The following is a 26214-nucleotide window of genomic DNA, read 5'->3' as shown; positions in this document are numbered from 1 at the left end:
CTTTGTTGAGATTTCCTGTTTTCACCATCTTATTAGATTCACCATTACTCACTGCAGCATGTGGTGCCAGCTGCTTTATTCTTTGTTGGGGTTGTAGGTGCATGCCACCTCCCCAGTTGACATTCTTTCCTTCCTCCTCTCTTTTTCCCTTCCTCCCTCCCTGTTTTCTAGTTGTGGAGATGAAACCCAGGGCCTCTTGAACAGTAGATGAGCACTCTACCTTGAACTACATCCAAGCCCTCTGACTGCTTCCGGTTTCTCTAAGAGCATTCTATCTGTCAGCTTTAAATAACACTCATGAATAAATGAGTTTTAAAAACAATGAAACTTTGCAGGTAGTGGTGGTGCATACATTTAATCTCAGCATTCAGGAGGCAGAGGCAGGCAGATCTCTGTGAGTTCAAGGTCAGCTTGGTCTACAAATGGAGGACAACCAGCACTGTTAAACAGAGAAACCCTGTCTGCAAAAACCGAACCGAACCGAACCGAACCGAACCGAACCAAACCAAACCTTGCTGTTTGGTGTATTAGGGCTGTGTTGAGCTGTGACAATCATTCAACCCTTCAGTTTGGCTGGTCTGTCTTCTGCCAAAGTGGTAAAAGGCCTGGCTGCTGTTGCCTAGCAGATCACCTAGGTAGGGCGGCCTCTGAGGTGGGAAGGGAACTTTATTTCTTTAGAGCAGGGATTATAGTGAACATCTCTGGCCCCCATAGGATTTTCCCATACTGCTTAGCGGTAAGGTGGTGGGCTCCTTGCCCAAACTGCCATTGATTTGCTAGGCTGGCTCTCCTGGCCCTCTGACTATATTGCCTTCCTTTCTCTCTCCCTTTCTGTTTCTGGAATGGAACTCAGGACCTCAGAAATCCCAAATAACCCCACCCACATACCTGTCGAACAGGTATGTAGTCCAGGTTATCCTTGAACTAGTAGTCATCTCACCTCAGACTCTCAGGTGCTTGTCACAGCTGTACATGGCCACGGAGACTTTTATGGGACTGGGGCCTTTTGATCTGTGCCTTTGTGATCTCCAGGCTCCCCCCCCCCCCCATTTCCTGGATGTTCAAGGACCCACTCCCCACCCCCAATAGTTGATCTCACACTTAGGACTCAGTATTTGTTTTTATTTCCCTGTCCTTGTTCAGTAGATACTATGTACTGTGTGTGTGCAGACGGGTTGGGTAGAAACATCACTTGCTCCATCTTCCCACAAGTAAAAAAGTTTTTGCTTCTATTATTTTTCTCTCTTGTTGGTTTGAGAAAATTTGACTGTGACAGACCTTAGCATATGACATGTTTCCTGAACCTACCAGTTTGAAAATGAGCCCCCACTCCAGCCCCCCTTTTCCAGTTCTAAGGACTGAAAGCAGGTCCTTGTGCACATTACACAAAGGCCATATTTTCCTCTCTAGCTGCACCCCCTGCCCTTTTACTCCGGGACTCCAAATTACCCATGAGGTCCCATCTCTTCCTGAGCTCTGTTCATTATTTAAAAATAAAACAAATCTTGTTCTCCAGAGGATCGACCAGATTGTTTCCCATTCCAGGAGCCCTCCCAGAACTGCCTCTCCTGAGGTTTTACTAACAGAGTCCTTCTCTTGCTTCTTACATACCTTGCTACCTACACTGTTACAGCTAGCTCACTCTTGTGGCTGATGGCCTAGTGTCTGTCTGTCTGGGTGGTTCGATAGGTCTCTCTTCTGGGCTTGTCCCCTGGCTTTTTTTTTTTTTTTGGCCCAAGACAGGGTTTTTCTGTGTGGTCCAGGCTGGCCTTGAACTAAGATCCTCTTGCCTCTACTTCTAGAGTGTAGGGATTGAAGGTGTGTATGTGCAGCACCGCTGCCCAGCAGCCCCCTACCAAGCTTCTTATACAGGCCAGGCTGGTCTCTGTCTCCCGGGGTAATGGGGGCTCAGGTACCCAGTGCTCGAGTCTTGAGCTTTGTTTGCACAGAGCAGTTATTTAGAAACTTTGACCCTTAAGGTATTTGTGCTTTTGTTTAACATTTAGTTTTATGTGTGTGAACATTTTGCTTGCATGTACATCTAGGTACTCCGTGGTTCCCTCAGAAACTGTCAGGTCCCTTGGGGCTGGAGCTGCTATGGGTTGCTGGGAACCTCATCTGAGTCCTTTAACTGTTGATTCACTTCTCTACCCACTTAGAGTCATTTTTATTGCTAAGTACATAAAACCAATGTCACTTTAGCAGAGGTTCCTATTCCTGACTAATCTAAGGACTGTCATACCGACAAGCCAGATGTTAAATTTGGTGCTCTACCTGAATCTTTTTTTTTTGGGGGGGGGGGCCGCCCCCCTCAAGACAGGGTTTCTCTGTGTAGCCCTGGCTGTCCTGGAACTCACTCTGTAGACTAGGCTGGCCTCAAACTCAGAAATCCGCCTGCTTCTGCCTCCCAAGTGCTAGGATTAAAGGAGTGCGCCACCACTGCCCAGCTGATTTTAGTTTTGCTCCACTCATGTGTGGAGGTCAGAGGACAACTTAGTTTCTCCCACCTTTGCATGGATCAAACTCAGGTTACATAGTGCTCAACTCTACCCAAGTGACCTCATCAGACTCGGCTTAAGTCTTGTTAGACAATCCCAAAAAGCAGCAAGGTGACCACAAGGAGCTATAAGGAGTCTTAGATTTTATTGCCTCTCATATGTGAGTTCTAAGGATCACACAGCCTTGGATGGGAGTTGGGCCTTTCTTTCTTTCTTTTTTTTTTTTTTTTAAAGGGGAGGGGGTTTATTAAGAGAGTGGGAGAGCGAGGGGAGAGAGAGAAGTGGAGGGAGAGTAGAGGGTGGCCATGACAACGTGGAGAGAGGGGGAAGGGAAGGGAGGAAGGGTGAGGAGAAGCTAGAGGCAAGAGAGTAAGAGAGTAAGAGCGAGTTGGGCCTTTCTATGACAGTTTATAAACCTGTTCCTTTGAGTAGGTAGACTAACTAGGTAGAGACACTATAGAGATAGGGCAGGTCCCTCCCAGGAAGGGACATGCATAACAAAAAGAGCTGTAAGAATTTTCTAAGTATGACTAGAGCCAACCAGATGCTTCAGTCTTAGGCTAATCACTCAGACTGGGACCTTCTGAACACACTACTTGTACCCTACCATTGCAGTTTTCTAAGCTGGCAAGGGTACAGCTTAGTCTCCTGCTCCCTGTGGACAGGACTGAATGCTGCGGCCTTCTGACAAGTCTCTCCTGGACACTAAAGTCTGGGGACCTTGCCTACACCAACAAGCTGCCTTCCAAGACCCATGCCTTACCCCCAAGCCAATGCATACAAGGTAGCCTTCTTTGTGGGTCCACTAGGCTGTGCCTACTTTTCTCTTGATCCTCCTTCCAAGCAACCTCCACTCCTCTGCTCACACACACGGTCACTTCTGTGTGACTCAGAGGCAGGCGTGAGCCCTCTGCTCTGGTCATGTCACCTGTCTCCAGGGATATGCTTCTCACAGTGGCCACATACTGCTGGAGTTTTCCTCTAGAGGGGCTGGCACCAACTGGCAGTTGACTACAAGTAGAGGATGCTATTCTTTCTCTACCCCTGGTGTGAGACTGCAACTAAGCTGATGCTCTTGGGGCAACTAAGGTGGATTCTGTTTACTACAGTGCCAGGGCCTCTAGCCAGGCTTACACGCTGAAACACGTATGAGCATACTCTAATTTCCTTACCCTCTGACAGAATGCCACACCTTCCAAGGAGTGGGCCAATTTAATTCCCACTGGAAGAGCTGTGGTGGCCACTGGAAATCCTTGTGGGGAATATGCAGAAGTATAGAACCTGAAGCCCAGGTCAGGGACTGCAAAGACACTGAACAGAAGCCAGCACTTGCTCACGTGCAGTTTAATGTGGGAACAGGACAGCATCAAGAGCAGCATTTGTTCCAGGTTGGTGTAAAAATGACACAGTCCAGACATGGCTCTTTACACTGACAGCTGCAGTAAATCCAAAAACCAAGCAGCAATCTGAGTCTTGGAAAACAATACAGTCAGTGCCCGGTGCGGTCCGCAGAGTCAGTTTGCCCTGCATCATGGGTGCAGCCGGGGATGCTGGGGACCAAGGGCCATGAGCTACAGTGTCTGCTGGGGTCCTCGTTCCCCGGGAACCAGCCCTCTCCATACCCTGCCCTGCAGTGAGCAGGGACAGGGCCAAGACAAAAAGGGGCTCCAGCCAGCAGCTTGTATATGGTGAGTCTGGAAACTTTCCCAGAAATCTTCCCCACATGGCTTCTCCCATTTTAGGGGGTTCTGGAATGAGTCAACCCTGGGGGTCTTTCCCAGCAATGCAATAAATATGAGAATTTAATAGAGAAATAACCAGTGTGACAAATGCCACATGGTAGAAAAGGCTCAGTTTGGCTCCTGCTGGCCTCCACTGACTCTTCACAGACCAGGGTGTCTCCAAGTCAGTGGCTCTAGGAACCCCACTAGGTGGCTGGGACACATGATGGTCCTGCTGTGGCAGCCACCAGGGGAGAGGGTGGTGCTGGGCCTCTGGGGGGAGGGGGTCCCACCAGCAGGACCCTCCCCAGTCCCTGCACTCAGGGTGTGGTGGGGATTGGAGCATCTCTGGTGGCGGGTGTGGAGCGTGGCTTCGTGGTAGGCAGGTCTAGCCCTCTCGTACACTCACTCGAGGCTCAGCCAGGGAGCTGTGGATGATGTTGATGATGGACTCCAGGCCGCTGCCCTCCAGCAGCGTGCGGTGGTCACCCTCGATGATGTGAACCGAAACCTTCCCATCACACACCTGCAAACACTCGGGTCTCACTCTGTGACCACTACCAAGCATCCCACCCGTGGCTGGCACACCTGCCCCGTCCTCCGCTCACCTGGGAAAGGTTGTAGTCAGCGCCTAAGTCCTCCCCGTAGGTACCACCTGTCTTGGCACGCAACAGTGTCACGTTGCCATGGTACTTGGCCTTGGGTTTGTACTGCTCGGCTGCTCGGAGCTTGTGGTAGAAGGACACGGCTGCAAAGCTCAGCTCGCGGCGGTCCAGGCTGCGGTGGCTTTCAGTGATGAGGTCCACAGCGGCAGACACCCGGTCCTCCAGGCTCTTCAGTGGTATCAGGGCCTCCAGCACCTAGAGGAACAGTTCTGAGCATGTGGGGCGGGGCCACACAGTCTGGCCTGCCTTCACTGGGCAGATGGGTTTCTGAAGAAGCACTTGGACCTCCCTGGTCCATTTTAAAGGAGCAAAGACCCCAGTCCTCCCAGCCTTGCCTTTCCTGCCCTTTCCAGGGTGTCTCCAGGCCCACCTTGCTGTGTTCTGCATCAACAAACTGCTTTATGAAGAAGCATATGGCCTCAGCCTCAGCCTCAGCCTCACAGCCTGGGGTCATCTTTGCCCGGTAGCTCTGTCAGGGAAGGAGAGAGTGCTGCAGCAAAACTCTGAAGTAACCAGGACCCTCCCAGAACTGTATTCGAAGCCAAGACACAGGCGGCACCGCTTGGGACCAGTTGGCCCAGCTCTCACCTGGGTGTAGGCCAGTACGTAGGTGTGCGAGCCGTCAAACAAGAAGAGGTTGTTGTGGGTGGGGGCTGGGCCCTGCTGGGCCTGCAGCTGGGAGCACATCTCGAAGGCTACACAGGCTCCGAAGGAGTACCCGGCTACGCGGTAGGGTCCCTCAGGCTGGACCTGCTTGATGCAGTCAATGTAGTAGGCAGCCAGGTTCGGAATGCTATCCAGGGGGGCCGCTGTAACGACAAGCAGAGGACTCAGCACTTGGTGGAGAACCAAGGCCCAAGGCAGCGAGTACTGCTCTGCCTCGTGCACAGTACCTTGGGTGCACTGCAGACCATAGGTGGGAACGCTGAGCTTGGCGGCCAGGCTGTGGAACACAGTGGTGGAACCTTCAATGGGGTGCACCAGGAACAGGGGCCTCTCAGAGCTCTGCACTGAGTTGAGCTGTGTTAAGGTGGGGCCCTCAGGGTTCACCAGCAGGGTGCTCAGGTTTAGTTCGGTCTGCTTCAGGGATGTGTCTTTCTTGGACTTGGAGGCAGAGGTCGTCTCTGTGAAGACAGAGGACATAGGGTAGGCAGCCTTGGCATGTGGGCCAGTATACATCCTCTTGTGAGGACACACCAGGACCCGCACAGCCTGCTGTCTGGAACGCACCAGTAGCTGAGCCAGCCTTGGAGGACATCTCCTGGAGTTTCCGCAGTGTGAGCTGCCGCACCTCACGCATGGGTAGCACCAGGTCATGTTCACGTTCCAGAATCTGTCGTACTTCCACACCCATGAGCGAGTCCAGGCCGAGGTCAGCCAGCGAGCTGTCCAGGTTAATACCTGTGAGGTCTCGGATGCCTGCCAAACGGGAGAACTGGTCATTATTTAGAAGGGGACATAAGAACCAGGTACATGCTGTGACTCTCCGGGATTTCTGCCAATCACCCAGCCGAGCACAGACCACAGAACTCTGTCCTCTGCTTCCATAGATGGGAGAACTAAGGCTCAGAGAGTCGGCCTGGCTGGGAAGGTCCCCAAGATGGCTTACCTAGGATATGTGCTACAGCTTTCACCAGATCCCTCTGGGCTTCCCCATCCCCATGGGACACAGCTTTCTTCTCAGCCAGCACAAAGCTGCTCAGGACTGCGTGGGGCTGACTCAGGAAGAGGTCCAGCACCTCCATGCAAGAGGAGATGCGCTGCGGCAGCGTGCCACCAATGACTGTGTCGTTGGTACCCATTGCTTCCAGGACGATGCCCACGTCACCAATGGCACCCCACTGCACGGCAAGGCCTGCCAACAAGGGAGGCAACCGGTGAGGTGCTTTGAGGAGTGAGACCACGAGCAGGGGCGGGCTGGACAGAGAGGCCTACCTGGGAGGCCATCGTGCCGGCGCTGTTCGCATATACGCTCCATGGTAGAGTTGGCAAAGCCGTAGTTGGTTTGGCCAGCATTGCCACGCCCACAGCTTACAGAGGAGAAGGCCACAAAGTAGTCCAGCTCAGGACAGGCTTCCCGGGTTGCCCTGTGGGTGAGCATGTCAGTCTCTGACAACTTGTGTGCCTATAACCTCCCCAGGGCAGTCCAGAATGCCAAAGAAGGCACAGCACCGCCTCCCCAGACCCTCAAACCCAGCAGGGCCCAATACACACTGCGAGCATACATAAAACTCAACGGAGGGACTGACTGCCTACCTGTCCAGGTTCAGGGTGCCACTGTACTTGGGCTTGTTGACATCCTGGAAGAGTTCTGGAGTCTGGTTCTCCAGCATGGCATCCCTCAGAACCTGGAAGCAGGGGTTTTAGTGCTTGCTGTAGCTGAGGTTCTAACCCCTCTTGGCAGCAGCCTGGGTCTCAGGCTCTGGAGGGATGCAGAACACAGCATGCATGCCTTTCTTACCATGGCCAGGTTGAAGACACCTCCAACAGGCCCAAGCTTCGTGGCTTCAGCGATGAGAGCACGGGCCCCTTCCAGTGAGCTGACATTGCTTGTTGACACTAGTACCTGGATGCCCTGGCGCCTCCACTCCCGAACATGCTTGGCCTGGTAGCCTGTGGGACACAGTGCTAAGGGGCTGTACCAGAGGACAGGGAGTGGCCTATGGCCTTTCCCAGAACAGTTTCCACTTAAGGGAAGCCAACATTACCAGCTGCCCCTACTCACTTACCTGTGCGGATTCCAGATCGAGAAGTCAGCACAAGCCTCTGGGCCCCCCGAAGCACAAGCCACCGGGCCAGCTCCAGGCCAAAGCCACCCAGGCCACCAGTGATGATGTAACTCTTATGGGCTGGGCAGAAGGTCTTGGAGATGGCAGAAATCAGGGTGGGCTGAGCCCCTGGCAGAACAGCCTCGGGCTCCTCCTCCCGCACCTGCAGATAGGTAGCAGTGGCTCAGAAGCAGTCCAAGGACCAGGGAGATGGTTGAGCAGGTAAAGGTGCCTGTACGAAGCCTGGTGACCCACGGAGAACCAAGCTGTGCTCTAGCTCCCACGCATGGCACACAGAACAAAGCAAGTAAATTAGGAAAGACGATGCCAGGCTGGGTGCCCGAGGGCCTCACCTCACCTGGACAAGGACTTTGCCAATATGTTTCCCCTGAGCCATGTAGCGGAAGGCGTCCTCCACCTGGGCCTTGGGAAACACTGTGCACTTGAGGGGCTTCACGACCCCGTCACGGATGCCAGCCTTCAGGAGTGCCGCGACCTCCCGCCAGCTGTCACTCGCCTCCTCAAAGAGTGCGTCCAGCAGGATCCCATGGAAAGTGACGTTCTTCAAGAAGATGGCCATGCCTGAACAGGAGAACCGTGTTCACTGATGGATGCCCCTGGCCCCACCCCAGCCCCACGCACTCCGTTAGCCACTAGTCATACCCAGAGGGTGGTTGTTAGAGAGGTCAAATTTGCCGATCTCTAAGAAGCGGCCATGCTGAGCCAGGCACCGCACACTGGCCTGTAGCTTCTCTTCCGCCAGGGAGTTGAGGACCAGGTCGACCCCTATGGTGGCAAACAAGTCACTTGGTCATGCTGGGCTCACCCATACCTCTGTCCTGAGGACAGGACGGACTGCGTGATCCACTCTCAGGCAATGGCCCAGGGGGCACTTACCTTTGCCACCTGTGTGCAGTAACACGTGCTGCTCAAACGATGTGTCTCGTGAATTAGCAAAGCTGGTGTCATCAAGCTGAGGGAACCTGGTCTGGAGGTATGCTCGCTTCTCAGCAGAGCCTGTCAGGAGAGAGACTCCAGTAAGTTTGGGCCACAGGGCTCAGGCTCCGAGGGCTTGGAAGAGGTAAGGGGCCTTACCCACAGTGGTGAAGACTCGGCAGCCCAGACTGAGGGCAATGGAAATAGCTGCTTGGCCCACACCACCTGAGCCCGAGTGGATGAGCACAGTTTCCCCACGCTGAATACGCCCACGCACTACTAAGGAGTAGTAGGCAGTGGTATAGACGACAGGCACAGAGGCCGCCTCCTCCAGGGTCCTGAGGTTATACAGCACAGGATCAGTTCAACCTGGCCACTCACTAAGATCACATTATCCCCTAACTGTAGCCGCCCACTCACCAGCTGGAGGGTACATCCCAGAGGAAGTCCGGTGATAGCAGGACTGAGGTGGCCAGGCCTTCTGCGGGTACCAGTCCCATCACACGCCGGCCACACTTATCGCGGCCTGAGAACTCCATGCCGAGCATGCAGTCCCGGCTGGCCCATTTACCTGTGGGTAGACAGAAGGGAGGCTCATGTTAGTCTCCGCTCTAGGACAGGCTGTTGGGGTGCAGGGTGCAAGTGCAGCCCCTGGGGCTGGGGAGCCCTCTCTTCCCCAGGAGCTGCTGCAGGACTTCCTTCGCATTGGGGTGCTATGGCACGGGTGTTTTCCCTACTCCCAGTGGCCCAGTCACAAGACTCCGCCCTGGTTGTCACCTGGAATGGCATCAGGGGACAGCTTGCCCGTGGCCAGCATGATGTCTCGGAAGTTTAGTGAGGCGTAGTAGACAGTGCAGAGCTGTGCCCCTGAGCTCACAGGCTGCGTGTGCTTCAGGGGAGAAGAGACCCAGCGGATGGAGGCGAGGTCCCCTCGGGTAAGGACATTTACAAAGGCGTGTGCTGTCTGCTCCTTGGGCTTGTCTGAGGGAAAAGAAAGCAAGGATGCCACAGGGCCTACCAGGACAGCTCTCTGTCCCCAACCTCCTCCTTGGCCTGTCAAGAATAGGGCATCAACGGGCTCACCCTGTCCTAACTGGAAGTGACGGAAGGCACCCCAGGCCCCATCCCGGTACACGTTCATCACCAGATCATTCTCTAGCACCTTCTGTAGCTCTGAAGAGCCAGGGTCCAGCTTGGGGACCTGAGATGTGTTGCTGAGGTTGGACAGTAGGATACACCTGTGGGGGCAAAGTGGGTAAGGATACCAAGATTGGGGGGGAGGGAGAGAGGGGAGGCACCCCTTAAGGTCTTTCCTACCGAATCCGGTGTCCGCCCGGTTCTTTGCGGAGACAGTTCACCAAGCCCACTACACCGGAGGTGGGGCAATCCATGGCTGTCAGCCACACAGGCTGAGAGGAAGATGCAGCCAGAATGCTCTGCAGGAGAGAGAAGGGTCAGCCTCTAGGCTGATCACATGCCAGGGCAAGGCAAGGTTCCCAGCCCCAGAGCCTGACCTTCAGAGAGTCCACCCACTGGAAGCTTGTATCCTCCACAGGCAGGAAGATGGGGCTGTCCTGTGGGATGACTCGGCGGCAGAGGAACAGCGCAGTACCGTAGAACGACCTTTTAAGGCCCACCAGGTGCAGTGCCTTCCTTGAGAACAGGCTCTCCCACTCTTCCTATGTGCATGAAGTCTTGTAAGTACCGAACCGGCTGAACCATCATACCCACCACCCCTCACCTACCCTGCATGCCTGGGAGCAGTACCTGGCTTAGGAGGCTGGGCCCAGGCTGCACCTCAGAGGGGAGGCAGGCCAGGGCTTCCCCAAGGGCGTGTCCTTTGAGCACTGTGTGCATTAGCAGGAAACCACCTTCCTTGAGGGCAGCTACCATGTTGTCCAGAGCCAAGGCTGGATCCCCCAGGGTGGCTAACGCACAGTTGCACACCAGAAGGTCAAGAGCTCCCAGGTTGTTCGGAGCAGGATCAGAAGGGTTCCACTGGCCCTGTGCCACATCATGCTGCTGCAGCTTGGTCTGAACATCGTTCAGGGCCTGGGGGTGCCGGTCGGTGGCTGTATATTCCAGTTGTAGCATAGGCTGGGTGTTGAGCAATGCTGGGATGCGGGAATACAAGTGGCCTTCTCCAGCCAGCACCTGGGGTGGAAGAGCATCTTAGATCTGTTGCCTCTAGGAAGCAGAAAAACCTGGGGACTGGGTGAGCATCCCCATGCTCCTCAGTCTTATGACAATGCCAGCCAGGAGGCTCTTTCAATGTTCCACTCTACTCTCCTGTAGAAACTCTCTGCCTGTGACATCCCAGCTTAGAGCCCAAAGCATCCCAGGATTCTTTCCCAGAAGCCTTCTTTCTGGTATCTATCTCATCCCTGCATTGGTAGTGGTGAGAAATTTTCCACAATCTTTTAGGGTGGAACAAACCAAAGCACAAAGGCCATAGAAAGCTGTTACATTGTGACTGCCTGCTGCGGGCTTGGCCAGAGGTTGCCCTGGATCCATGCACATGGCCTGTCTACCTTTCCACCACTCACCTCCGCCACCTTCATCTTGAGTGTCGACAAGTTCTCCAGGGCTGTGTCTATGCAGGCCTTGAGGGCCTGGGAGTTAAGGAGGCCACTGATCAGAGGGTCTTCCGGCAGCAGGAGCCTCTCTTGAGCCAGTGCCTCACCCAACTCCAGCTGCAGGTTTCCGTTGAGCTGCAGCTGGCAAGCAGCTGCCAAGAGTCGAGGCAGCCCAGGCTGTGGAGGGTCTTCTAGCCCAAGCACGGTCATCTTGAGCCCCTGCTGGGTGGCCTTGGTCTGCAGAGCCCGTGCCAGACCTGGGAGGGAGGAAGGCCTATGTTCTCTCTCTAAGGCCTCCAGGCAACCTCCAGGGCCCACTTCCTAGCTTGTCCACAGGACAAGTCCACGGCCAGAGAAATAGCAATGGGAAGGACGCAGTAGTTCTGTGCTGTAGGCCCATGGAAGGTAGGCTCTGCTCTCACCAACCGCAAGCTCCCCACCATCCAGGCCTCATCTGATGGGTTTCAAAGACTGAAAGGAGAGGAGAGGAAGTTTGGGGTCCTTACCCTGGCACAACTGTAGCTCTTTCTGCAGGGTAGCGCTCTCAGACAGGCACTCGGTCTCCACGTGGGGCGTGAAAACAAACTTCTCCAAGGTGGGAACCAGCTGCTCCTGCTGCCTCCGTGAGGTTGCTGTTGTCTGCAGTCTCGAGATGTGGACACCGCCAGAGACTGTTATGCCCAGACAGCGGCTCGTTGTCACATTGGCCACTATGGAGACACACTGGTCAGTGTAGGCAGTGCCCAGCCCAGGACACAAGTGCACGGAGCCAGGGCCGGGCCTACCTTGAGTCTCCCCCTCCAGCGTGTAGACCTTCTGCAGGTGGGTCGCAGGGTCGATGTAGATGGCGGTCACACGGGTGGGTAGCTGCAGACTCTGCTGGCTGAAACCCAGGATGGATATCTGCAGCATTGTGTCCATGAAGGTCACCCAGTTATCTTTCCAGAGCAGCTTGCCCTGTTCACCTGCAGCAGAGGGGCTGGTCAGCTCCCCGGGCCCCACCTGCTCCAGGGCCTCTGCTTTCTTCCTCCCCATCTTTCCCGTGCCCAGCAGTGAGAGCAGCTCTGGTAAGCACGCTCACTGACTCGGGGGATTGTGCTTGCCCACCTTCAAGGGTGGCCTCATAGATGCCCTGGAACTGGGGCCCATAATCATAGCCACGCAGCCGCAGCTCCTTGTACACTTCTCCCTGGGTCAGGCGGGAGACGGGTGCAGACTCAGGGGGTGTCGGGACGTCTGGGTGGTCGAATAACTTGGGGTTCGGGTCTTCCCACTGGTACACTTTCCCTGTAGGAGACAGGGCAACAGAAGGGTCTCAGTGTGGGGCAGGCTAGGACCTGGGGTCCGCAGCCCCACAGACCTAGCTAGGTCCACTCACCACTCACGATCAGGTTGCCACTGTCAGACACCTCAAAGGCATGGGAGGCCTCCAGAAGCCGCACCTCCAGAGGCACGGTTCCTGCAGAGAAAGGAGGGTCAGCAGAGCAGGCATGACAATCTAAGCCGCCCCTACTGAAGGCGCCTCTTACCTGTCTTGGGTAATATGGTGGCCTGATGAAACGACACATTCTCAAACACCACAGGACAAGCTTCTAGGGACAAGCCCAGGCTGCGAGCCAGTGTCTTCCACACCAAGCACAGGTAGCCAGTGCCAGGGAAGATGACCCGGCCATCAATGCAGTGGTCTACCAGGTAGTGGTCAGGTGACTCAGGACTGGCGTCTGTAAGGACAAATACCTCAGCACTGGCCCACAGGCCTGGGAAGGAACCTACCTACACCATGGGGCCTGGCTCACCGATGTTGTAGACTGTAGCAGAGGAGGAGCTGGAGCCGTTGGGGAAGTCTTCAGCAACTGGGACATCCCAAGTCTGACTGTGGTCCCACTTGATGTGAGGGGAGATGAGAGGAGTCCCTCGGGGAGCCGGGAACTCCACGGGTGGGAACAAGGCGTTAGGATTGACATTGATGCTGGTGACAAAAAGAGCTGAGTGACACACCTGGCCCCAAGAGCCCAAACACCTGTAGCCCCACTTAAGACTCTAAGATGGCCAAGCTGAGAACCGAGGGCCAGAACTGAGCTGGGCCAATAGCAACCCCTCTTATGGGGGGCGGGGGAGCCCATGCGAGCAGTAGGAAGAAGGGAGACCTACCCTGTGAGATGCACCTTGCCAAGGTTGGTGAGGAAGAACTCCAAGTTATCTTTATGGTCCCTCTTCATCAAGGGGATGATGGTGCAGCTAGACTTCACGCCTCGCTTCAGGACGGCCTACACAGAACAAATGGGGACTGGGTTCTGATCCCTTCCGTGCCACACTTGCCTTCTCCGTTGACTGACAGGCTGCCATGCCCCTAACCCAGGCGGACCAGGTGCTCACCTGCAACAGTGCATGGGGCGCAATCTCCAGCACCACAGCGTGCTCAGGGACGTGCCACAGTGCTTCCTGGAAGAGCACAGGGCTCACCAGGTTGTTGACATTGTACTCAGCAGAAGATGTGCGGGCCAGGCTGCTCTGCCACTGGGCCTCGGGAATAGAGGTGCTGAGCCAGCGAGCTGAGCGTGGCCGTGGTTCCCGGATCACCTGCAGACAGGAGCTTGGTTAGCAAGTGAAGTCAAGTCACCATGCCCTTAAGTCCATGCATATGGCCAGGTACTTACCTTCTTGAGAGCCTGCAGCAACGTGGGGGCAATTCCTTCCATGAAGTAGGAGTGGAAGGCCAGGCCACCTGTTCGCACCTCCTTGGCAAACACGCCTTCTTGCTTTAGCTGCTCCACAAATTCATTCACTGCAGCCTGCAGGCATCAAGGCCGGTGGTCAGGGGGCCTGGGCTGGCTTTCCCTGGTCAGGTACATGCCACCCAGCTTAGGTCTCACCCAGAGGGCCTGAGGCAGCTGTAGCTCACCAGCGGGGGCCCTTCAGAACTTGGCAGTCACAGACCGAGGAGGCCTTGCCTCCTAGGTAAGGCCAGGGCAAAAATGCAGGGAAGAGAAGTTCTGCTAGGATTGCAGGCCCACCTGAGGTCCAGAGATGGTCACAGTGTCTTCAGAGTTGTGGCAGGCAGGCACCACACCAGCGGGGCAGCGCTGTTTGCATTCCTCCCAGGACAAACCTGCAAGCAGAGTGGCTAACCTCAGAGCCAGCCCAAGCCCAGCCCATCCTCCTGGACCATGAGCACTACCTAGGGCCAATGTTGTCGGTGGAATGACAAAAGCTGACCTTCCAGGGGCTCTTTTACCCCCTGCTGTATCTGATCTCAAGAGAGGTGTCATCATTATGAGGGTGGTGTAGGCAAGGAGCCAGGCCTCACCTCAGAAACCACACCTGAGGGGTGTCATGGGTAAGCAGCTGGGCAATGAACACCCAGGGGTGGCAACCAGCTCTCCTCAGCTCCTTGACCCTCATCTCACATGTGTGGAGTTGCATACCTTGCTCAGGCCTATAGGGTCAGAACTGAAGCCTATAAAGATAACCTGAAGAGAGTGACCTCTCCCTTTGCAACCCCATGTCTTACACCAAAGCAGCTCGTTCTTTTGGAGGACCCATGACAGAAACCCCCTTCAAGAAGATCCTGGTGCCTAATGAGGTTGCGGGCCCTTGGGAGGATACCTACCAACAGCTGCCATGGATCCAGCAGGGAGGTGGGCATCCTTGATGCACTGGCCTCTCCAGTAAGCTGCAAGCACAGCCTCTCTCTGGGAGAGACAGCCATCCGCGTAGCCACAGGCAACCTCTCCCAAGGAGTGCCCAATGATGCCATCAGGTTTCAGCCCCACAGAAGTCAGCAGGTCGATGAGGGCAATCTGTGAAGTGGGGACACAGGCCATGCAGCTAGCCTGACAATCCCTCACAGTAAAGCCGAGCTTGCCGAGCAGATCAGGCCTCTCTCAGGGATTTCTGAGAGAGCCCCACCCTTCCCCAGGCTTGTACCCAGAGCTCTGACACGGAAGGCAGGATCTTGGCACGAGAGTCCCGGGATGCCAGCGCCATGCAGGTGACATACCTGGATGGCAGTGAGGCTCACAAAGGCGTGCACGATGTCATCGAAGGTGCGCTCGTCTGTGCTCAGCAGCAGGTCTGACACTTTGACTCCTAGCGGCTTCACAGCCTCATCAGAGCGTAGGATGGACTCGCGGAAGCTGTCCAGGCGCATGAGGCTCAGCCCCATTCCACGCCACTGCGTGCCCATCCCTGTCCCAGAAAGCGTTATCAGGGCCACAGCATGGCCACCCGCCAGCCTCACCCTCAAGAAAAGGGACACCCCCCTCCTTCTTTAGGGGCCAGCCTGCGAGCATGGGGGCAGGCACACCTGAGCAGATGAACCAGAGTGGGCGCTTGCTGGCAGACACTTGCTGCACTTCCTGGACGTTTCCCTCAACACCGAGCACGGCGTAACCCCTGAAGGGCATGGCTGCTGTGGGGGTCGCTGCAATGTCGTTGAGCATGCTCACAAAGGCCAAGTCCTGGCTGTGCTGGCGGCCCTGTTCCAGCAGGCCCTGCACTGCCTCTACGGTGCGCCCACTGGCATGCAGCAAATGGGGAAGAGCAGCGTGTGGGGCAGGCGCAGGGGCCTGCTGTGTGTTAGGCTTGAGGATGACATGAACATTGGCGCCTCCGAAGCCAAATGAGTTGATGCCCACGTTGCCACCACGCACGGGCAGGGGCCTATCGACCACCTGCAGCCGCCCATCAAGAAGTGCCGGGATCTCAGGGTTGGGGTTGTGGAAATGCAGATTAGGGGCCCAAACCCCATGTTCCAGGGATAACAGCACCTGCAGACAGAACACATGGTTACTGAACACCAAGACCCTTGTCCTCTCTGGCCTTGTGCCCTCAATGTTTTTTTCGTGTCATCCAGGGTGCATGGTCCCCAAGTTGAGGGGCCATAGGCCTGAGCACACAAGCTCCCAAGCCAGGCCCAGAAGCCTAAACAGATGGGTCATCCAGACAACCACATATCTCCCAACGTAGAAACAAGCTGAAGGTCCCAACAAGTGGACAGGCAGGTGTGCAGGCTCGTGCTCCTCCCTCACCTCAGAACGAGGCCTAGATGCTTCCTCGGAACTGTACCTGTCCTTTTTGCAACCAAGTGTTTCGTTTGGCCAGAAGCTGTAAGTCGGCACATCTACCACAGGGAATGTGCCACAAGGGTAGGCCCACTCTCCCGTAGTGCAGCCAAAAGGCTAGCTGGTAGGCAGGGAGAAGCTCCAAGGCAGGCCAAGTGGTAGACACAGTACACAGCTATCCACATCACAGGGACTCCTGACTCAAGAGCCCAGTCTGCTCACCTTGGTCAGGGCTGCAAGCCCAGAGGCAGGCTCAGGGTGTCCCATGTTGGATTTGGTGGAGCCAATTAACAGAGGGTCCTGGCGGGAGGCGCACAGGGACCGAGTAATGCCGTTCAGTTCCTGGGGGTCACCCACCTGCAGGGGACAGAGTAGGTTAAGGCTGCATCTGGAAGTCCCTCTAGTGAGGATAGAGGAGTCACAGGTATGGGTCAGAAAGGGCTTTAACCTTTGTGCCTGTGCCATGGGCTTCGATATACTCGAGAGACTCGGGGGCCAGACCGGCTGGCTGATACAGCGAGCAGATAAGCTGTTCCTGGGCTTCTCCGGAGGGGAATGTCACACCTACGGCGGAAGGTATGGTATGGTATGAAGCCTTGCACCCTCCACTTCCCCACTTCTTGTGATCTACGCGCTCTCCCTCTGTGCCCACCTTGCTCCTTGGAGCCATCCGTGTTGGTGCCAGCGTTCAGAATAGTGGCATAGACCCGCCGGGCCAGGGACTTCTTAGTCAGTAGAACTGCCACGACAGCCTCAGAACGACAGTATCCATTCCCTAGGTTAGATCGACACCTCAGCTAGGTGCTCTTGGCTGATGGGGTGTTTGTGTTGTAAGTCTACACACACACACACACCATCAGGAGCCAAGATGCCACACTCAAGGGTATAGGCTGGAGCCTGATGACCCGTACCCAGACCTTACCTGAATCATCGAAGGATCTGCAGGTGCCATCGGGACTGAGCATGCCCAGCTTCATGAACTGCACAGAGGTGTTAGGCTTCAGCAGCAGGTTGATCCCACCCACGAGGGCAGCCGGGCATTCCCCACTGCGGATAGCCTGATAGGCATTCTGTAGTGCCAGCAGGCTGGAGGAGCAGGCTGTGTCCAGGGCAATGCTGGGTCCTGTGGACGGACAAGGGCATAATGCAGGGGTGGGTGCCCTCGGCAGATGTTGTCCCATACCCCACCCCTGGGGCCTTGAGCTTCCCCACTCAGCCTTCCCCAGAAATAAGGAAGTCTGAGTCCAAAAGGGCTATCTAGGTGAACGCACAGACATGTACAGCTGGGCCCGGGCCTAGGGCTGTCGCCCACCCACCTTTGAAGTCGAAGAAGAAAGAGAGCCGATTAGCCATCATTGCACGCTGGCAGCCCACCATGCTGTAGCCCAGAAGCGTCTCGGGATCTCTGCTCAAGGCCTCTGATGCCTCAGAACCACTCACGCCCACCCAGACACCAGTGTTCGTTCCTCGGAGTGTGGCCGGGTTGATACCTGCCGGGGGGCAGCAATAGCCACATAGGATGGGGTGAGAGGGGTGCCTTCAGGGGCCATCATGGACCTCTAAGGTCTGGGTCAGGCAGCAACCATAGGAGGCCACAGGAAAGACAGAGAGCAGCATTGTCTGGAAGCAACTCCCTTGGCCTCTGGTGTTACTGGTGGGTCTCAAGAGGCTGCTGGCCAATGAGTTCTCTAGTACCAAGGGCAGCCTGCCCTGGGACAGGCTGTGATAAGGAGATACAGGAAGACAAAGGCCAAGTGTCCAAGCTGGGAAGCAGAGGACAGTGGGTAACCCCCTGGGAGCTATGCCCAGCCTTTGATAGAGCCTGGGCAGCCAGACAGGCCCAAGGTGAGGGCCTTCATTTTCACCACCGAGGTTACCAGGGTCCTACACTCCCTGGTCTTATAGTACACCCCAGGACAGTTGTACACCAAGCTGTTTATCAAGTGTAGGGCAAATTAGCATCTACCACCCTGAAGCTCACCCCTGCCATACCAACCCTCACTGGCTGCCCACTGTGGGGCCTTCTATCCCTGGAGACATGTCCATGTCCTAAGCAGCAGGATCCAGAATAAGAGGCAGCCAGTGGGACGGAGTTATCACCAAAGCTCGAGGCTGAGCCCCTGCAGAGCCACCTGCTGTAAGCCCCGCCCTCAGCCCGAGAACAACCAGACACTGGGGAGTGAGGAAACTAGGATAACAGGGTGCGCCTGGGACACTGTTAGTGTACGGTTGTGAAACTGTGCCCTGCTCAGGGCCCCCGCCTCCTGAGCCACTGGCCCTCCATCAGGGTTGGGGACATAGCTAGAGAGACACATGTCATGCCTTTCTCTGACCTCTTGATATCTCAGAGCCAAAAAGATATTATTGTTGCCTTTCCTTTTCCTTTTAACAGTACTGGGGATGAAGTCCAGGTTCTTGTGCACACTAGACAAGTGCTCCACCACCGAATGATGTCCCTAGCCCTCATTACAATATATTCTAGAAAGGGCAGTAATACCCCAATGACCCACCTCCGTCCACAATAGCTTCATAGCTGACTTCCAACAGCAGCCGGAGCTGGGGGTCCATCGTGTGTGCCTGCTTGGGGTGGACCCCAAAAAAGGAGGCGTCGAACTTGGTCAGATCCTTCAGCTTTCCAGACCTCTTGGGCAGTCCATAGAGCCCTGTGGAACATCACAGCCTCTGAAGCCAGGGAACCAAGAAATCCTTCTTCTTGAGGAAGGCTTCCAGAAGTGACCCAGCCTCACTGCTAATGTCCCAAAACAGCCACATGTGGGTGACCCAGAGCAAAATCTGTAGGAGGTGAGGCTGGCGACTACCCCCTGGTAACCCCAACCTGACTGGGAGACCCTCTGCCTGCTCAGAGCTGGCCAGGCCAGCCCAATGCTGACTCACACCTGCCCATCAGGTAGAGCGGCTCTGTGGCTCTCTTAGAGCCCGTTGGGTGTGAGAGTCATCTTAGACACCACCTGGCAGCTCAAGGCATAGACTGCAGATAGGATATCCAAAGGGCCAGTCCCCTTCTATGGCCCACCTTTGGTGTCCTCCACAGCAGGACTGACCAAGGCACCTGCCCCTTTTCATTCTGACTGGTTCTCAACCTCACAGCTAGCTCTACAGGGAGTTCACCATGTCTCCAGCCGTGCCTTGGTCATAGACCCTGTCTGTCCTGCTGCCTGATCCCGAGGGGACACTCACCGGCCTTCCAACGCCTGTCATCATCTGTGACCATGTCCACACCACCAATGAGGTTGGCCCAGAACTCCTGCAGGTTCTCTGACTCGGGCAACTTCCCCGACATACCGGCTATCACCACCTCCTCCATGGCTTCTTCTCTGTGGGGGAAGGTAGCACGGTGGGTCTATCTCTCTCTCACACAGTCATTCCCAGCTACAGCCCCCTGAATCCACAGGTAGCACATCTAAGAGCCCTTCCCTGACTTTCTGAGAGCAAGAGACAAGAAAGGCCCCAGTGGAAACTAGCAGGACCCAGCTGTAATCAGGTCTCCTTGCACTGACAGCTATTTCTGAGGTTTTCATCCCTTCCAGGGTAAAGACACTTGACCTGGCCTGACCCTACCATGCCTTGCCAGAGCTACCTGGGACCATACGATCTCCAGTTGTCTGTTGGGTGCTCCATCCCAAGCTAGTCAAATCAGGAACTTGGAAACAGAAGTGGGGCTTTAAGAAGTAGGGTCTGGAGTACTCTCACCTCAAGCCACGGGGAAGCCAGCGCGCTTCCCTTTCATGATGAGGGTGGAGACTGACTGCCGTTCAGGGCCAGCCAGGACGCCAGGCTTGGTAAGGACCCAGAAGGAACAGGCCCGACTACTATTGAGTGCCCAGGCCTAGCAGGGCTGAGGCAAACAAGATCCCCTGCCAATGGACCCCTTCAGCAAGATCCGACCTGGAGTACCACTCCCAGCTAGGATAGGAGACATGTGAAGCCTCTCGCCATTTGGCCAAACACCTTGTAACCTGCTGCCGAGGCAGCAGACGGGTCTGCTAGATCCTCAGGTCCCTAAAGCACTTGCCCAGGGCAATCCAGGCCTTGCAGCCGTAGACCAACGCGAAGGCTTCCGCGCCACCTAGCCGGCGAGGCCTGGATGGTCTGATGACTTCCGCTGAGGCCCCTGGGGCCTCGTGCGCACCTAGACCCGCATCTGGCCTCTCCAAACTGGAGCCCGGGTACCACCGCGGCCTCCTGCGCTCTGCCAAAGCCGCCCGGTGCGAATGAAGGCCCCAGCCCCATCCACGAGGCGTCCAGCCTCCTGCACCCGGCTGGCGCGGCGCCCACGTGACAGCGGCCCGCCGCGCTGGCTCTCCGCACACCCCTCCCGCGCCCCTCTCGGCCCGACCGCGGAACACAGCCGGGTGGCTGGCTGTCGGAGGGGCGCGGTGGCGCTTTTGTGAGCGCAGGTGTGCGGAGGATGGGCGCCCGCCTGTCCTCCCACTGGAGCCGCGGCATCCCGACACCGGCCTGCCGCCCCGGAACCCCGAACGCAGAGGCGTACCTGTCTGGGCTCTGGAGGCAGACGACAAGCGAGGAGCGCGGCAGGCGAACTGGACGGGACGCCGCTGCCGTCTCTCTGGCTCCCTCTAGGCCGCGCCGGCGCTATTTAAACCGCGGCCATCCCCGCGCGGCCACGCCACATGGGCTGACAGCTTGGCTGCGCCGCCCAGGCCAATGAGCGTCGGGGCTGCGCCCCGGGACCCGGCGCGCCGCCGCCGGTGGGGTGATGCCCGCGCGCGCCGCCCCCAGCCGGGACCCTGCACGGGCGCGCGCTGGAGCACAAGGAACGCGCAGCCCCCGCCTGCTTCCGTCCCCGCCCCCGGCCTCGCGCGGGCCACGCGGGGCTCATCCCGACGCCCTCATCTCTGTCCTCCCACCCCCCGAGGCCGGGGCCAGGTGTGCACTGTGCGCGCGGAGTGTAGGTCGGGCGTGCTTGGTCACACTGGGGACTGCACTGAGGAGGACACCAGGGCCACGCGGGGGGACAGATCCGTGTCACTGCGATTCCACGCCGCGATCGTAGCACGCGCGGAGCCTAAGGGCGTGGCCTGCTCCACATCGAGACCAATTGGACACCGAGGCCGTTCTCGGTGGCCCAATGGCGGCGCGCGGGTGGGCGTTGCTAGGCAATAGGGTGATGGGCCGGCAACAGCGGCAAAGCGCTTAGCGGGCCCCCGCGCAAGCGCGGTCGTTGACCCCGGCGGAGGGCGCCTCAGGCAGGGTTATTACCGGTCATCGTAGCCCAGCTTTCACGGATACCCACCCGCTCTGTGCCCGCCTTGGAGACTAGGATGCGGGCAGGGACGGGGCCAGTAGGCAGGATAGGGAACACTGACGGGCGCGTGCCGCGGTCTCCGGAGTCCGCTCAGTGTCCAGGCGCGGCCATCTGGCGAGCGGGATACCACCCCTCCCCCTCCTGATGGGAACAAAGGAGCTGCTGCGCGCCTCCCTGAGTTGCTAGTTTCCGGGACCCTTTCCCTCCCTCCCTTTAAATTCCTCTTTTGAAAGGGTTATCGAATTTGGGGGCGGGAGATGACTAAACTCACCGACCAAAAAGACACAGACTGCTCAGGGTTGGGCCTCTTGAGTGCCCAGAGAGGTTGTTTCCTTTCCTTCTGTCCTTCCACTACAGGCCCAGACCACTAAGACTAACCTCCTTATGGGGCAATGGCTTTGGGGGGTGGGGGTGGGAGGGGAGGGGGAGGTTGGCGGGGGGGGGGGGGGGTCGGGGGGGGGGAGTAGTGTCAGTGGTCATTGACTGCATGTCTATAGCAAAAGCCAGAGCCTCGGAGCATTGCTTGTCATCTCTGGCTTCTAGTTTCTCCAGCTTGGCTGTCCACCCAGGGTCTCTGTGGAAGGAGGCTAAGCAGGGACCCCTGAAGGACAGCCTGTAGGACTGGCAGGTGTGTAATCTGTTCACATGCAGGCTTGCCCCCCGGTTCTCCCATTAGTGCCCCTATGCCTTTAGGGCCCGTTCCATGGCCTGCTGATGGCATCTTTTGCTGTAGTGTGTGTGTGTGCTATGGAGGTGGAGGGTGCAAGACCCAGGTCCAATACCTGCACTGTCCCCATTCGAGGGTCTTCACTTTGGTGTTCATTGTGTGGTTGTCTTTGGGTTGCAGGGCCAGCCTAGGAGAGCCATTGCTGTCCCACCCCACCTTCTGGTTCTCGAAATATGCCATGTTTGCCTTCTCACTGGCCAGGCTGCTGGCCAACCATAAGTGTACAACGCAGCTCTGGCTCTGCAGCGATCAGGGTCTCAGGTGGAGGGGTTGTAACCCAGGATAGCAGACTGGGATGCAGAGTCTGGGCCTGTGCACAGAGAAGGATGCTGAGGTCAGAGCAGACTTACATCTCAGAAGCATGTGGCCAGCAAAGAAAGTGGATTGCCAGGTGTGGATGTGGGAGAGCCGCACCAGGGTGGCCTGCCATTGCCCCTGCTGATCCTGAGAGCACAGAGTACCTAGGGGGGCTGTTGTGAAGATAGCCTATAGCTCTTTGCTTATGCACCTTGAGAGGAGCCTTCTATAGACACACAGCAAGAGTGATCTGCAGATGTGTGCTACCCAGGACCGAGGCTTTCAGCTGGCATCCAAGACCACATTACTGAGTGTGGTCTTTCCTGTGATGTTTGTGTGGCCCACACATGTCAGCCAGCCAGCCAGCCCAGAATCGCTGTCAGGATTTTACACAGATGCAGAATGAAGCTGCAAGAGTCACATGATTAGGGACACACAGCAGACTGGATAGCCTGGATAGCCTGGACCTGGAACCTGCCTCCATCCCTGCAGCCCTGAGTGTCTGACGCCCAGCAAGGCTAAGGCCATAGTCTTAGAGTTCTGATGCAGGCAGGAAATGGCCAGGCAGGTCTCACGATGAGGTTTTCAGTAGGCAGATGAGTGTGTTCCCGAGATAGGGCCTCTTGGCCAGGCTCCTGCTCCTGGGAGGACCCCTCACACAGTGTTCCTTGGGGACATACTTACTTTGTAGGTGGCCACTGCATTCTGCCCACCGGGTTCTGGAGAAGGACAGTGTCACTGACAGGGTCAGTGCACAGTGGCTGTGGGTGGTGACACAGGCAGGTGGCAGAGGCCAGCCCAGGCTCTAGGCTGCATTTCCCAAGTAGGACAAGATAGACAACTTGACAGGCAAAGCAGACGGGGGAGGGTTTTAATTGCTCGTTAGCATCAGGAAGGTCATCGTTTTGGAGCCGGTCCTGTGCTCACAGCCCACCTGTATACCATGTCTATACTCACCCCCAACTTGTGCAAGCACAGGCCCCACTACCAAGGTGGAGGCCCCTGTGCAGCCCCTGCAGGAGGCTGAGATTTAGTCCTTGAGGTTGTAGTTGCGGACCCTAGGGTGCTGTTGCTGCTGGCAGTTTGTAGGTTTAGCTGGATGAGACTTGCTGGGTCTAGGGTGGGCAGCTTTTGGCTGAGCTTCCATCTTTAGCCCTTTGACAGCAAAGGCCTTTTGTATGGGGACGGGGCTCCGGTTGACCTTTTGTATGGGGACGGGGCTCCTGTTAACCTTTTGGAAACAGCTGGGTCCCGGAGGTGCTGGACACTCTACAGGCAAGAAGCAGAAAAGGATGTAGATTAGGACACGGGGAGGGAAGGTGGGTGAGTGCCCAGAGCTGGTTAGATCATACTCAGCAACCTGCAGGGACTCATATTCTGTTCTTTGCAGGAGCCTATACAGGCCAGCAGGCCCTCCACAGTGACCTAGCCCTAGCCAGTGGCAGCAGCTGTGTGGGGTCCTGACTAGGGTGCAAGAGGTCTGTGTGGGCATGGGCTTTACATATTTTCAACTGATCCTGGGCCTGCCTCTCCCCTAGTGCACAGAAAGAAATCTGGGCTCTGGAAACAAAAGAAAGCAAAAAACACCCTGAGTTGCTGTGACCATTAAGGGCATGGGGGCAGGCCACCCCATTGAGAGTTCAGTCCTTTGACCTGTCCTGGGGGCCTGAGTGTACACGGAGTGTTCATGAACACTCTGACCACTTACATACCTGACAGGCCAAGGACTGTCTGGTAAGCTGTACTCCACACAGGCACAGGTTAAAGCCTAGAGCAGCCCTGCCAGTCTCCACTTGAGCCATGGTTTAAGTGGTCTTTTTATTGCTGCTAACTGCAGCTGCTGCTAGGACCCAGACTTAATGGGTATGTGCCTGCTTGTAAGCCACGTCTAGCTTTTGTAGATGACCATCTTTGTCTTTAAAGCTTTTCTGTCCTTTGAGTCTTTGACACTAAAAATGAGTATCTTTTCTAAAACCATTTCATCTCCCTCAGGTACAGAGACAGACCTGTTCTTCCTCCCTGGCAGCCTGGCCCAGCAGACAAGAAGCTTCTGGTTTACCTGGAGCTGGAGCTTTTGCATTTTTATAATTTTTTGTTTTCCTTTTTAGACAGGAACTTTGTTTCTGGTTTACCTGGAACTGCTTGGCCTAGAAACTAGAGACATGCCTGGCGGTGGTGGCTCACGCCTTTAATCCCAGCACTTGGGAGGCAGAGGCAGGTGGATTTCTGAGTTCAAGGCCAGCCTGGTCTACAGAGTGAGTTCCAGGACAGCCAGGGCTACACAGAGAAACCCTGTCTCGAAAAACCAAAAAAAAAAAAAAAAGAGAGAGAAAGAAAGAAAGAAAAATGAAAAAGAAACTAGAGACACACCTGCCCCTGCCTCCCAAGTGCAGGGTTAAGAGCATGTAACACCATGCACTCTATTTTACAGCAGAATCTAGTTAGTGTCTTGGAGACACAGCGCCACTGCTTGTCAGTCTTAACTCAGCTGTCTTATGTGCATGAGGCAACCTGAGAGGTGATATGCATGTCTGTCCAGAGTTGAGGAGTCCACCTCTCTGTGACTCCCATGGGCCTGGAACATGCTGACCAGGCACTGACTAGGGGAAGAGTCAGTACAGTCACAGAGTGCCGGGCTGAATCCACTGTGCCGTGAGCATGGAGCCTGAACGCGTACATGGGCTCTGGGGAAGTGGACTGCCCTTCTCCTTGCTTCGGCCCTGTGTTTACCTCTACTGCTGTCCTGAGACTGGGTGTGAGTCTCTCTTTGTGTCTGTCTCTTTTAAGTCAGGGTCTTGCTCTTGTGATCCAGGCTGGCGTTAAACTCATGGCAATCCTGCTTCAGCCTTGTGAGAACTCGGGTTACAAGTATGTGATACTATGTCCAGCTTTCTGAAACACTTAGAACCTCATTAGGGCCATTTCTGCTTGAGCTCCTGCTGGACCAGACTCTGCTGTCTGACTCGGGAGCCATCCGTCTGGGATATTCCTGAGGACTCCTGCTAGCTGTGTCTGGTTCTCCAAATCCAGACCACCCTTCTCTTACACAGATACTCCCACCCCATCTCTCTCCCAGACACCAGCTACCATATCACATGGTTCTTCCCCTGTAAGTCTTCCAGAAGTCATCATGGAGGAGTAGGAATCACAGAAAAGGCTTCATGCTAGACCCTCTTGCTGCCTACCTGGCACAGTCAGGGGCAAAGGCTGAAACTAGCCTGATCCAACCGGTGGTCACAGTGGAGCTGTTCATGACTCAGACCAGTGTCAGACAAGTAGCTTCTAACTGGCGCCCAGAGCTAGATGGTTGTATTCAAACTGTTCCTGAGCAGGTCTGGTTAGAGGAAGAACGGCACACTCTGCTTTGTGGCCTTTGGTTTCTCCTCCTGGCCTCTCTATAGACAGTCCTCCCTGTGGGGGGGAAGGAGGTACTTGGCTCAACTCCCAGACTTTCAGGGCAGGGGGCCCCCAGCCCACTACTCTGTGTTCTGGTTCTGTAAGATATTTCAGTCCCCGTGGCTCTTCACTGAGGGAGTGGTATTGGAGCCTGGTGGGTCCATGTGAGGGTAACTGCAGAGCCATGGTGTGCCTTCACTGAACACTGGCTCCCGGAATCTGGGGAGGAGAGCTGGCTGTGTTTGGAGATGGGCCTGGCTCTCATCTACACTAAAGTGGC

General features: G+C 56.1%; 2 protein-coding genes across 2 annotated transcripts in view; both read right to left on the bottom strand.

The window, feature by feature from the left end:
- Positions 1–3825: 3825 nt before the first annotated feature.
- Positions 3826–21249, bottom strand: Fasn (fatty acid synthase). Its single transcript, XM_028787847.1, has 43 exons — positions 20741–21249; positions 19426–19562; positions 18738–18890; positions 17544–17717; positions 17150–17350; positions 16880–17002; positions 16676–16791; positions 16450–16584; positions 15471–15933; positions 15165–15352; positions 14775–14964; positions 14179–14273; positions 13822–13956; positions 13541–13744; positions 13316–13431; positions 12961–13133; positions 12694–12885; positions 12543–12623; positions 12272–12451; positions 11950–12129; positions 11671–11874; positions 11135–11421; positions 10356–10742; positions 10103–10267; positions 9906–10024; positions 9672–9826; positions 9366–9569; positions 9009–9159; positions 8748–8926; positions 8550–8669; positions 8316–8438; positions 8011–8234; positions 7614–7815; positions 7346–7497; positions 7141–7232; positions 6820–6971; positions 6494–6739; positions 6115–6303; positions 5778–6008; positions 5473–5693; positions 5255–5353; positions 4828–5079; positions 3826–4745 (listed from the first exon to the last, which is right to left on the bottom strand). Exons 2-43 carry the CDS (start codon positions 19550–19552, stop codon positions 4608–4610), a joined length of 7518 nt encoding a protein of 2505 aa, XP_028643680.1. The 5' UTR covers positions 19553–19562; positions 20741–21249; the 3' UTR covers positions 3826–4607.
- A 2143-nt stretch (positions 21250–23392) lies between these two features.
- Positions 23393–26214, bottom strand: part of Ccdc57 (coiled-coil domain containing 57) — a 101350-nt gene continuing 98528 nt past the window's right edge. The window contains exon 19 of the mRNA XM_028787976.1: positions 23393–23807. Within this exon, the coding sequence (XP_028643809.1) occupies positions 23569–23807 (239 nt within the window). The 3' untranslated portion in view covers positions 23393–23568. The remainder of the gene's footprint in view (positions 23808–26214) is intronic.

This window comes from Grammomys surdaster, unplaced genomic scaffold (assembly GCF_004785775.1).
Source record: "Grammomys surdaster isolate TR1022 unplaced genomic scaffold, NIH_TR_1.0 125688, whole genome shotgun sequence".
Classification (NCBI taxonomy): domain Eukaryota; kingdom Metazoa; phylum Chordata; class Mammalia; order Rodentia; family Muridae; genus Grammomys; species Grammomys surdaster.
The sequence above is the reverse complement of the archived record's forward strand: the minus strand, read 5'-3'. Positions and strand labels throughout refer to the sequence as shown.

Excerpts from the sequence above, each read along its gene's own strand:
- Fasn (XM_028787847.1), bottom strand. The coding sequence starts at position 19,552 with ATGGAGGAGGTGGTGATAGCCGGTATGTCGGGGAAGTTGCCCGAGTCA. Across the intron at positions 15,934-16,449 it reads GGCTTGCAGCCCTGACCAAG|GTGCTGTTATCCCTGGAACA; the intron begins GTGAGCAGACTG and ends TTCTGTCTGCAG. Across the intron at positions 10,025-10,102 it reads AGTGGGTGGACTCTCTGAAG|AGCATTCTGGCTGCATCTTC; the intron begins GTCAGGCTCTGG and ends TCTCTCCTGCAG.